Source organism: Taudactylus pleione, unplaced genomic scaffold (assembly GCF_031769625.1).
Source record: "Taudactylus pleione unplaced genomic scaffold, aTauple2 ptg000393l, whole genome shotgun sequence".
In the NCBI taxonomy this organism is placed as follows: domain Eukaryota; kingdom Metazoa; phylum Chordata; class Amphibia; order Anura; family Myobatrachidae; genus Taudactylus; species Taudactylus pleione.
The window spans coordinates 10,322,365-10,334,800 of record NW_028284794.1 but is presented as its reverse complement, the minus strand read 5'-3'; the positions used below and the strand labels follow the sequence as shown (position 1 = coordinate 10,334,800).

General features: G+C 43.9%; 1 protein-coding gene across 1 annotated transcript; it reads left to right on the top strand.

Annotated features, from left to right (window-relative positions):
- Positions 1-10,737: 10,737 nt before the first annotated feature.
- LOC148507475 (paraneoplastic antigen Ma1 homolog) lies at positions 10,738-11,706 on the top strand. The gene has a single exon (XM_088446111.1). The coding sequence runs from the start codon at positions 10,738-10,740 to the stop codon at positions 11,704-11,706; it is 969 nt and encodes a 322-aa protein (XP_088302237.1).
- The last annotated feature ends 730 nt before the right edge of the window (positions 11,707-12,436 follow it).

The window sequence follows — 12,436 nt, the reverse complement described above, 5'->3', positions numbered from 1 at the left end:
AGCAAATTGCTGATCATCAGTTACTCCCATACCTTACCCAGCTCCGTAGCTAGACGGCAGTGTGCCCAGTGCAGCACTGCCGCCCCTCTCACTCCCTCTCCGCCCCCCCCTGAGCGCTTACCCTACCTTCCGGCAGCAGGAGGGCGGGCGGGGTCTTCCGGCAAATTTTTAAAGTCCGGCGCGCACCAGCCGGAGGTCTCTATCTGCAGACCTCCGGCACAGAAAAGTGTGTGGCCGGTGCCGCTGCAGGATGGCGCCCGATGCACATGACCCCTCAGCCCCCCCCTAGTTGCGGCCCTGCCTTACCAGATTTTCATAGCAACCAATCAACTAGTTGGCTGGTTGGATGTAAGTTGGTCTAGTGTGTAGCCAGCTTAAGGGCCCCATGTATGAACAAACCTAAATACTGTACCAGTGGCATTTTTTGTTAGTATCACAGTGATACAAACGCAAATGCCACTGGTATTTATCAATACTTACCCCTCCTGCGAGGTCCAGCAAAGTCCTCCTCATGTGCACAGTCCTACGCTCTAATGCTGACAACCTAACTCTGCCAGCGCTGGGCTCCTGTGTACTGCACACATGTGATGATCTGTTTGCACATGTGCATGACACGGGGACCCGGCAGTACCTGGAAGCGTTTGCTGAAGCCGGAGAGGCAACGCTGGGTCTCCATTACCGGCGATGCAGCGACAAACAGTAATAATCTCAGATTACTGCTGTGTTGAATACAGAAAGGAAGTCATTACCCCTTTAGTGAGCGCTAAAGGGGTTATGCGTCATTGTTAAATGGGGCCCTAAATGTTCTTCTCCTTTGAAGATCAAGGTCAACAACTACGGAAGAATTATTCAAGAAGAGATCAGTCATCAGCAGTTTATTACATAAGGAAAAACCCACATCTACCAGCTACACTTAAAGGGCTAACGATCACAGTATTTACCAGGATGAGACACAGGGACTGATTCCGAGCCGCCCGCAGTCCACAGGCAAGGCCGATGATCACATAGTTGAGTGATTAGCTGCAACAGACGCAGACGATACACAGAGTATTCACAAAGGCGCCATTGCGATCGGGTCACACGGTATCGGGAAGGAGGCAGAAAAAAGATGGGCGGGGACTGGGAGGCGGCTTCTAGTGCACATAATATGGTGCGTTCAGTGGGCGTGATATGGGAGTGTCACGAGCGCGTCATTGTGTGCTGCTGCATCCATAGCCGCACAGACGCAGCGATTTTTTGAAACTATCATTAACAAAGGGTTCAATTGAAAAATGATTTTTTAATGTTTTATTTTTAACTCCAGCGCTGCCCCATACAGAATACATCTCTCCTTACCTTTCCTAGATTACTGACGTATTCTGGGTGCACCCACTCATACATTTATCTACATACTACAACTTCAATGTAAAGGAATAGTGTAGGTCAGAGGTTCCCAAACCTCCCCAACAGTTTAGGTTGTATCCATGCTTGAGCACAGGTGGCTAAATCAAATTGACTGAGGTACTAATTAAGCCACCTGTGTTCAACCATGGATATCTCGAAAACCTGAACTGTTGGGGAGCCTCGAGGACCGCGTAGATAGAGTAGATATTAATAGAGATAAATGACTTATTGCTGGGCTGAAGGTTCGCACCCTTTTTCTCTCCGCCTGTAAATCATCCTGTTTTTAGAGTTACAATAAGAGTTTTAGATTAGATCTGATACAATGGGGGGCAGGCTTGCCTACCCTCCCAATTTGGTTGGGAGCCTCCCGAATATCGGCTGCCGCTCCCGACCCCCTGGAAAGGCAGGCAATCCTCCCTGCTGCCGCCTACCCCCCGGACTACTAGTAAAAAAAAACACATCGCGTCATCGTGGCTCCGCCCCCTGCTTCACAATGCCCCCCAAACAGCATCAACGGTGGGAATTGGGAATTGGGGTACTTTGAATGCTTTGAGAGTGCTGTCTGTCACCTTGATGTATTTGGGGTCCTTGGTGCCTATTGTGATGGACATGTATATAGGTGGGGAATGTATATACTGTTGTGAAGATTGTAAGGGGATAGGTAAAGCCACAGCAGGGGCAGTGTATGGTGTCTTATTTTACATAGCCTTGGAATGAGGTAGGGATAGTGAGCGCGAGGAAAAGAAGCTGCCAGAAGCAGCGCGAGCGGCCAGTGAGGAGAGCTCGTGAGGGAAGCGGGAAGAGAGGGGCGCGCAGCGGTAAGAAGTTATATATAGAGAAGCGCTAGCGCGGGAGGGTAGTCTGCTGTTCCCCCCTCCAGAGACCGCATCGCACTGACCTGATAGAGCAGCGCTCTGGTCAGCGATCAGCGGTGCCAGTGCGGGGCGTCTGGGTGAGAGCCGGGAACCACCCGCAGCATCAGTGGAGAGCGGGCTGGAGACATCCAGCTCCGGAAGATGGGGGAGGATCCAGAGGACCTCCCACAGAGCTAATGGCCGCATAAGCAGAGGGGCAGAAGCGGCAGTAGAGGCTCACCACAGGAGGGTTCCCTCAGATCGGCCAGCAGCCAATCGGAGATGGAGGAGGGTTTTAGCAGCAGCAGCAGCCCTGAGCACCACAGCGCCTGGGAGTGCAGGTGAAATTAATATAATATAACTGCAGCAGCAGCCCTGAGCACCACAGTGCCTGGGAGTGCAGGTGAAATGAAAATAATATAACTGCAGCAGCAGCCCTGAGCACCACAGCGCCTGGGAGTGCAGGTGAAATTAATATAATATAACAGCAAAAAAATATGGTATTGCAGGAAGGATAAATTATTGTTCCTATAAGCTCTCAAGCAAGCATCGGTATATACTAAAGAAAGGAATATTAGTTTCTCCAAGTCCTTCTTGCAGTCAGTTAAATGAACAGTAGTTTCACCGAGACTTTTGTACCATCAGTGGAGCCTATCTGTGACTATTTATAGTTCTACATTTAGATTTATAAACTTCAAAGGGACATTTAATAGAGACATTATCAACAAAGTAATATTTAACTAAAAGAAAGAAGGAAAACGAGTAAAGGACTTGAAAGATGTTTTAATGGAATTGTATTTTGAAACCTATGTATGATACTGTGTTGCAAAGGTTAAGTATCTGAATATCTGTGTATGTTATTCATTCTTTTCATCTCATAAAGCAATAGAAAAGTAACAGTTATTAATGAGTAATATTTACCTCCCCGACATTTAAAGGAGTATCCCGAATGTGACATCCTGTAAAGAAGAAAAGACTCCGGTGGTAAATCCCAGCCATACACATTGTTATATATACATATATACGTAGCATCTGCATATTTATGTCTGTGCACCTACACTACTTAATTGCGCATTGATCATTGGGCATTACACACTTAGTTACTCAGGTTTCACAAATAACCTATAATAGTTTGGGTTGAGGCACTATTCCCTTTTTAAGTGTAAAATAGGGTTACATTTGGAGGCACTGCTGAGATACGAGGGATACCTAGTAAGAGTAAGCAGTAAAGGAAAATGGAATGTTTTAATGGGGATGAACTGTACCTATGGTGTCAGAGTAAAGGGGTAGACCCAAAAAGGTGCTTTGCAGTGGGAGGAAATTTCTCAGAATTCACAGATGAGCACGTGATTAAGCAAGTTAGAACATTGTGTGGGATCATACAACCTCGGATAGTGGATAAATGGAGAGGAGAATTAGGGTTGGTATGTGCAATGCTTATAGAAAATGAAAGGGAGTTAGACCCTAACCTGATCCCTGTCATGATGATAGCAGATTACAACACAGGGAGGAGATGGAGCATAATATGGCCATGAACCGGAGAATCGGAGGATACCAGCCTGCCGACACAAAAAGTCAGCTCTACTAAAGGAAGTAATGAGGGAGAGAGTGGAGGAGACACAGATAATAGCGAGGAAAAATGTGGGAGTCAGTTTGAAAGCATTATGGAACGGGTAGTCACTCAATTAGAGAGATGGCATTACGAGGGAAGCTATAGGAGGTTAAAAAAAATTTCTGGTATACAACCAGTACCTGCTGGGGAAGAACAATATGATGCATGGAAAGAGGCGGCAGTGCAGCAGACCAAAGAGTGGAAATGTCCTGACCACATAAAAAAACAAAGGGTAGTCGAAAGTTTGAGGGGACCTGCCATGGGGGTCATCCAGGATACCAGGAGGAGCAATCCTGATGCCACATTAGAAATTTATTTTGAAGCATTAGACTATGCATACGGGACCTTGGAAGATGTAGGCGATCTAATCTCGAGGCTCCATCATACCTTCCAGGAGCCAAGGGAGAAATTGAGCACATACTTGTTTAGATTGGACAAAATTTTATATAAAATAGTGGAGAAGGACGGGATAAAGAAAGAAGATATCGATGAGAATAGAATGAGGCAGTTACTGAGGGGTGCATTAACATCAGACCCTGTAGCCCAAAAAATTAGGTGTTCGGAAATAAGGAAACCCCCCCCGACATTTAATGAATTGATGAAAGACGTTAAGCTGGAGGAAACTATGATAGAATTGCGGGAAAACACTGTAAAAAAAGTAAAAGTGGTGGTACCCGCCGTAGAACCCACGTCATTTGAGGAAAAAATACTTAAACTGATGGAAGAGCAGAACGAAAAAATTGATAAGTTTATAGCCTCACAAAGTGCCAATTCAATACGACGAGGGGTAAATACTCCTACCACTTCAAGTAGAGAAATGGGTCAAGGAGTCCGGCCTATAAATAGGGGGTGCTACAGATGCGGAAGAAGGGGACATTTGTCATATGAATGCCCCCAGAATATTGTGCACAATGACAATTTTCATACAAATCCTGAACAGGGCAGAGATCTCAGGGAGCCGGGAAACGGACGGGGGAGGTCTGTGACCCCCTCACAGGCCCCCTAGAAATTAGTACATGCGCTATGGGGAACACTTGGTGGAACAGCGTTCTACCAGAAGGCTTGTTGGGACCCACCCCAATTGTGTCTGCGAAGGTGAATGGGAACCCGTGTAATGTATTGTTAGATAGTGGCTCGCAGGTGTCTATAATATTTGAATCATGGTATAGTGAACATTTGTCTGATCTCTCCATACAGCCTTTGACCGGACTAGTCATTTGGGGGTTAAGTACAGAAAATTACCCTTATTTAGGGTATGTGCAAGTGATATTGGAAGTGACAAGTACTGATGGTAAAGAAGTTCAGATACCATTTATAGCTCTAATATGTCCAGAGATTCCTGGAGGGAGAAGTGAACTTCCCATTATAATAGGGACTAACACCAACATATATCATATGCTGGCCGAATGGTGTAAAAAAATTGAAACCCCACCTTCAGTTAGTACATGGAACGTGCAGACAGGGGTGGGAGGGGTAGAATGTGATGGACAGAGTGGGTTTGCTGAGTGTTTCCGCAATAGCGATATTTCCTTCCAACATATGGAAAATTTAATACTTGAGTTAGAGAGAAGGAAGTCAGTTTTCTCTCTAGGGGAATGGGACTTAGGAGTAGCAAAAGGGGCAGAACATCAAATCAAGTTGACGGATGAAACACCATTCAGAGAACGTTCCCGACGAATTCCACCTGCAGATTTTGATGATGTCAGAATACATTTAAAGGGGTTGCTAGAGAATCAGATAATAATAGAGTCCCGCAGCCCCTATGCCTCTCCAATTGTGATTGCACGGAAGAAAAATGGTGATGTGCGCATGTGCGTAGACTACAGGACGCTGAATCAGAGGACTGTGCCAGACCAATATGTGGTGCCACGAATTGTTGAAGCCTTAGATTGCTTACAAGGGAGTACCTGGTTCTCCGTATTGGACCTCCGAAGTGGGTTTTACCAAATACCCATGTGCCCAAAAGATCGGGAGAAAACTGCATTTATATGCCCCTTGGGTTTCTTTGAATTCTTAATGATGCCCCAGGGTATCAAGGGAGCTCCGGCCACTTTTCAAAGAACAATGGATCAGATCATGGGAGACATGAATTATAGGGAAGCCATTGTTTATTTAGATGACATAATAATATTTGGAAATACACTTGAAGAGCATAATCAACGGTTATTGAAGGTCCTTGACCGGTTGGACGAAGTAGGGTTAAAACTGTCCTTAGATAAATGTAGATTGTGCCAAGAGTCTGTAAAATATTTGGGACACATCGTCAGCCGGCATGGAATAGCCACAGATCCTTCAAAAGTAGAAGCTGTTAATAATTGGCCCATACCCACCAAACTGAAAGAACTACGTTCCTTTTTGGGATTTTGCGGATACTACCGCCAATTTGTGCCCAACTATTCCAAAATAGCCAAACCCTTGACCGATCTGACTAAAGGATACCCACCCACAGGTAATTCTTCAAAGAAATCTCCGCAAGAGCTCAGACTATATCACCAAACAAATGAGCCCTTTGGGAGCCGATGGACTCAAGAATGTGATGAATCATTTGTGAAACTTAAAACCTGTTTAACAAAGGCACCCGTCTTGGCATACGCTGACCCCTTACTACCCTATACTTTGCATACTGATGCTTCCCAAGAAGAGATAGGAGGGGTGTTATACCAGACCCAACAAGATCAGTTACGGCCAGTGTCTTTTGTAAGTCGAGGATTGTCATCCAGTGAAAAAAAGTACCCCACTCATAAACTTGAGTTTTTAGCACTAAAATGGTGTGTCGTGGACAAATTCCATGATTATCTCTATGGTGCTTCCTTTGTGGTTCACACGGATAATAATCCATTAACTTACATTCAAACCACTGCCCGATTAGATGCCACAGGGCATAGGTGGTTATCAGCATTGGCCCTCTACGACTTTAAATTGAAATACCGGCCTGGAGTCAATAACACTGATGCTGACTCTTTATCCAGAATCCCAAATCAGGCTGCAGAAGAACCCAAGGAAGAATGGATAGAAGTACCAGCCGGGGATGTCAAAGGAATGTGTCACCAGATGAGAATTCACATAGAAAATAGTCAGGAAATGGTTAGTAGTTTAGGGGCATCTGATAAAGTTTTGCCCCTCTTATACTGTTGGTTAAGTGTGGATGAGTTGGAAGGAATGCCAAAAATTAACCATAAAAAACTACAATTGGAACAATCAAAAGATCCAGAGATAGGACCTATGTGTGAAGAACTGATACAACCTACAGCCCGTATCACTCAATTTTTCCATTCTTCCCAAGGAGCCCAATTGTTACGTAAACAGAGAAACAAATTGTTTATAAAAAATGGACTCTTATACAGACTCGGTTCAAGGGCAGAAAACAACCAGAAACGCCAAATAGTATTACCTAGTAAATACAGGAAGACAGTGATGCATGCTCTCCACGATGACCATGGCCATCTAGGAGTAGAGAAAACATTTGGGTTGGTGGCCGATAGGTTCTATTGGCCCAATATGCGAACTGAGGTTGAAAAGTACTGCAAATCGTGTGGAAATTGTGTTCTACGGAAGACCTTACTAAACAGATCAGCACCCTTGGGACATATTCACAGTACTGGTCCTATGGATCTAGTATGTGTTGATTATTTAACCCTTGAAGTTGAAGCTGGGAAGAGGTGTAATGTATTGGTGGTCACTGACCATTTTACTCGGTATGCACAAGCATACGTGACGCCAAATCAAAAAGCTATTACTGTAGCTAACACCCTATGGGAAAAATACTTTGTACACTATGGCCTTCCAAATAGGTTACACTCAGATCAAGGGAGGGACTTTGAAAGCAAGTTAATCAAGGAGCTCTGCAACATTTGTGGCATAAAAAAATCCAGGACCACCCCTTATCACCCTCAGGGTGGCCCTCAGCCCGAGCGGTTCAACCGCACGTTACTAAATATGTTGGGAACGTTGAATCCATTGGATAAGACCAAGTGGAAAAAATATATTAACAAACTTGTACATGCTTATAACTGCACTAAAAACGAATCTACAGGGCTATCACCTTATTACCTAATGTTTGGGAGGGAAGCCAAACTTCCTATAGATGTGTGTATGGGGATTAATCCAACACCAAAATCACCTCTCTCCCATACTAAGTATGTAGAGAATCTTAGGAGAGAATTGCAAGCAGCCTTTGAATTAGCCAACAAAACAGCTAATAAACTTGCAGAGAAAAACAAGACCATATATAATCAAAGAGTTCGCAACCAGGAGCTAGCTCCTGGAGATAGAGTACTTCTTAGACTATTGGGAGTACCTAGGAAATTTAAGATAGCCAACCGTTGGAAGGAAGAGCCTTATGTAGTGGTGAAAAAGTTTCCTGACTTGCCCGTATACCAAATAATTCCAGAAGATGGGTCTAATAAAATTTATACATACCATAGACAACATTTACTTCCAATCAGAAATGAAATTCGGTTGGATAATTTTCAGCCTTCGGGTGTATTGACTTCTGAAAAAAATATACGGGAAAAGAAGGTGAAACCAAAAGTCAGTTGCTTGGATCTATGTGATTTGGAAGAGCATGAGATTGAAAATGAGAGACAGGGATATTTTTATATGGAGGACCCTCCACAACTAGAATACTTACCTGAAAGTCTACCAGAAAGGGTTGAGAATTTAGGGGATAGTATAACTATATGTGAAACTGATAACCATCTTTCTCTGGAGAGAGATGGAGAGAGTTTGAGAGAAAGCTGCTCTGTCCATGAAGATGGTGACATGGAAGAATTAGAGGGTAGGGCAAGGCCCAGTAGGCAAAGAAAGCCACCAGTAATTTTAACATATGATCGCCTGGGGGAGCCGAGAAGGGTGGATAGGATAATACATCCCAGTATAGTTCTTAATTGGCCTTATTTCGGTTACATAGAGTGATAGTAACATACTCACAAGTATATATGTATGGTAATGGTAATCTATTTACTAGATATACATAGATTACCAGGGGGAGATTGTAGCCATATTGACAATAGGCTAGAAAATTGATATAGACACACGGTGGGAATTGGGGTACTTTGAATGCTTTGAGAGTGCTGTCTGGCACCTTGATGTATTTGGGGTCCATGGTGCCTATTGTGATGGACATGTATATAGGTGGGGAATGTATATACTGTTGTGAAGATTGTAAGGGGATAGGTAAAGCCACAGCAGGGGCAGTGTATGGTGTCTTATTTTACATAGCCTTGGAATGAGGTAGGGATAGTGAGTGCGAGGAAAAGAAGCTGCCAGAAGCAGCGCGAGCGGCCAGTGAGGAGAGCTCGTGAGGGAAGCGGGAAGAGAGGGGCGCGCAGCGGTAAGAAGTTATATATAGAGCAGCGCTAGCACGGGAGGGTAGTCTGCTGTTCCCCCCTCCAGAGACCGCATCGCACTGACCTGATAGAGCAGCGCTCTGGTCAGCGATCAGCGGTGCCAGTGTGGGGCATCTGGGTGAGAGCCGGGAACCACCCGCAGCGTCAGTGGAGAGCGGGCTGGAGACATCCGGCTCCGGAGGACGGGGGAGGATCCAGAGGACCTCCCACAGAGCTAATGGCTGCATAAGCAGAGGGGTGGAAGCGGCAGAAGAGGCTCACCACAGGAGGGTTCCCTCCGATCGGCCAGCAGCCAATCGGAGACGGAGGAGGAGGGTTTTAGCAGCAGCAGCAGCCCTGAGCACCACAGCGCCTGGGAGTGCAGGTGAAATTAATATAATATAACAGCAGTAGCAGCAGCCTGAGCACCACAGCGCCTGGGGGTATAGATGAACTTAATAATATAACTGTAGCGCTGCAGGGATAGTGTATACATTCTTATTCACACCCGATTATGCTATATTGCCCCAGTAACAGACGAAAGATACTTAAAGGAGTATAGTTATCCGCAGAATATAAGGATACCGTAGTTTCACATTTTAAGGAGCATCTATTGGGAGAAAAGAATTACAATTACTGACTATGCTTAAGAGAAAAAAGTGTAGGCAAAACTAATATTAGGAGGAAGTTTTACAGTATAGCACTTGGGGAGTGTATTTCTAGGATTTTAGTTTAAAACTCTAGCCGCTTAGAATAAATTAAAATACACAAATAAAATTTAGCCTTCTACTCTGGCTTTGCCTGTAATTCCCCAGGAAAATATGGTATTGCAGGAAGGATAAATTATTGTTCCTATAAGCTCTCAAGCAAGCATCGGTATATACTAAAGAAAGGAATATTAGTTTCTCCAAGTCCTTCTTGCAGTCAGTTAAATGAACAGTAGTTTCACCGAGACTTTTGTACCATCAGTGGAGCCTATCTGTGACTATTTATAGTTCTACATTTAGATTTATAAACTTCAAAGGGACATTTAATAGAGACATTATCAACAAAGTAATATTTAACTAAAAGAAAGAAGGAAAAAGAGTAAAGGACTTGAAAGATGTTTTAATGGAATTGTATTTTGAAACCTATGTATGATACTGTGTTGCAAAGGTTAAATATCTGAATATCTGTGTATGTTATTCATTCTTTTCATCTCATAAAGCAATAGAAAAGTAACAGTTATTAATGAGTAATATTTACCTCCCCGACATTTAAAGGAGTATCCCGAATGTGACATCCTGTAAAGAAGAAAAGACTCCGGTGGTAAATCCCAGCCATACACATTGTTATATATATATATATATACGTAGCATCTGCATATTTATGTCTGTGCACCTACACTACTTAATTGCGCATTGATCATTGGGCATTACACACTTAGTTACTCAGGTTTCCCAAATAACCTATAATAGTTTGGGTGGAGGCACTATTCCCTTTTTAAGTGTAAAATAGGGTTACATTTGGAGGCACTGCTGAGATACGAGGGATACCCAGTAAGAGTAAGCAGTAAAGGAAAATGGAATGTTTTAATGGGGATGAACTGTACCTATGGTGTCAGAGTAAAGGGGTAGACCCAAAAAGGTGCTTTGCAGTGGGAGGAAATTTCTCAGAATTCACAGATGAGCACGTGATTAAGCAAGTTAGAACATTGTGTGGGATCATACAACCTCGGATAGTGGATAAATGGAGAGGAGAATTAGGGTTGGTATGTGCAATGCTTATAGAAAATGAAAGGGAGTTAGACCCTAACCTGATCCCTGTCATGATGATAGCAGATTACAACACAGGGAGGAGATGGAGCATAATATGGCCACGAACCAGAGAATCGGAGGATACCAGCCTGCCGACACAAAAAGTCAGCTCTACTAAAGGAAGTAATGAGGGAGAGAGTGGAGGAGACACAGATAATAGTGAGGAAAAATGTGGGAGTCAGTTTGAAAGCATTATGGAACGGGTAGTCACTCAATTAGAGAGATGGCATTACGAGGGAAGCTATAGGAGGTTAAGAATTTTTTCTGGTATACAACCAGTACCTGCTGGGGAAGAACAATATGATGCATGGAAAGAGGCGGCAGTGCAGCAGACCAAAGAGTGGAAATGTCCTGACCACATAAAAAAACAAAGGGTAGTCGAAAGTTTGAGGGGACCTGCCATGGGGGTCATCCAGGCTACCAGGAGGAGCAATCCTGATGCCACATTAGAAATTTATTTTGAAGCATTAGACTATGCATACGGGACCTTGGAAGATGTAGGCGATCTAATCTCGAGGCTCCATCATACCTTCCAGGAGCCAAGGGAGAAATTGAGCACATACTTGTTTAGATTGGACAAAATTTTATATAAAATAGTGGAGAAGGACGGGATAAAGAAAGAAGATATCGATGACAATAGAATGAGGCAGTTACTGAAGGGTGCATTAACATCAGACCCTGTAGCCCAAAAAATTAGGTGTTCGGAAATAAGGAAACCCCCCCCCGACATTTAATGAATTGATGAAAGACGTTAAGCTGGAGGAAACTATGATAGAATTGCGGGAAAACACTGTAAAAAAAGTAAAAGTGGTGGTACCCGCCGTAGAACCCACGTCATTTGAGGAAAAAATACTTAAAATGATGGAAGAGCAGAACGAAAAAATTGATAAGTTTATAGCCTCACAAAGTGCCAATTCAATACGACGAGGGGTAAATACTCCTACCACTTCAAGTAGAGAAATGGGTCAAGGAGTCCGGCCTATAAATAGGGGGTGCTACAGATGCGGAAGAAGGGGACATTTGTCATATGAATGCCCCCAGAATATTGTGCACAATGACAATTTTCATACAAATCCTGAACAGGGCAGAGATCTCAGGGAGCCGGGAAACGGACGGGGGAGGTCTGTGACCCCCTCACAGGCCCCCTAGAAATTAGTACATGCGCTATGGGGAACACTTGGTGGAACAGCGTTCTACCAGAAGGCTTGTTGGGACCCACCCCAATTGTGTCTGCGAAGGTGAATGGGAACCCGTGTAATGTATTGTTAGATAGTGGCTCGCAGGTGTCTATAATATTTGAATCATGGTATAGTGAACATTTGTCTGATCTCTCCATACAGCCTTTGACCGGACTAGTCATTTGGGGGTTAAGTACAGAAAATTACCCTTATTTAGGGTATGTGCAAGTGATATTGGAAGTGACAAGTACTGATGGTAAAGAAGTTCAGATACCATTTATAGCTC

Bases quoted from the DNA above. Each gene is read 5' to 3' on its own strand.
- LOC148507475 (XM_088446111.1), top strand. From the start codon at position 10,738: ATGGAATGTTTTAATGGGGATGAACTGTACCTATGGTGTCAGAGTAAA.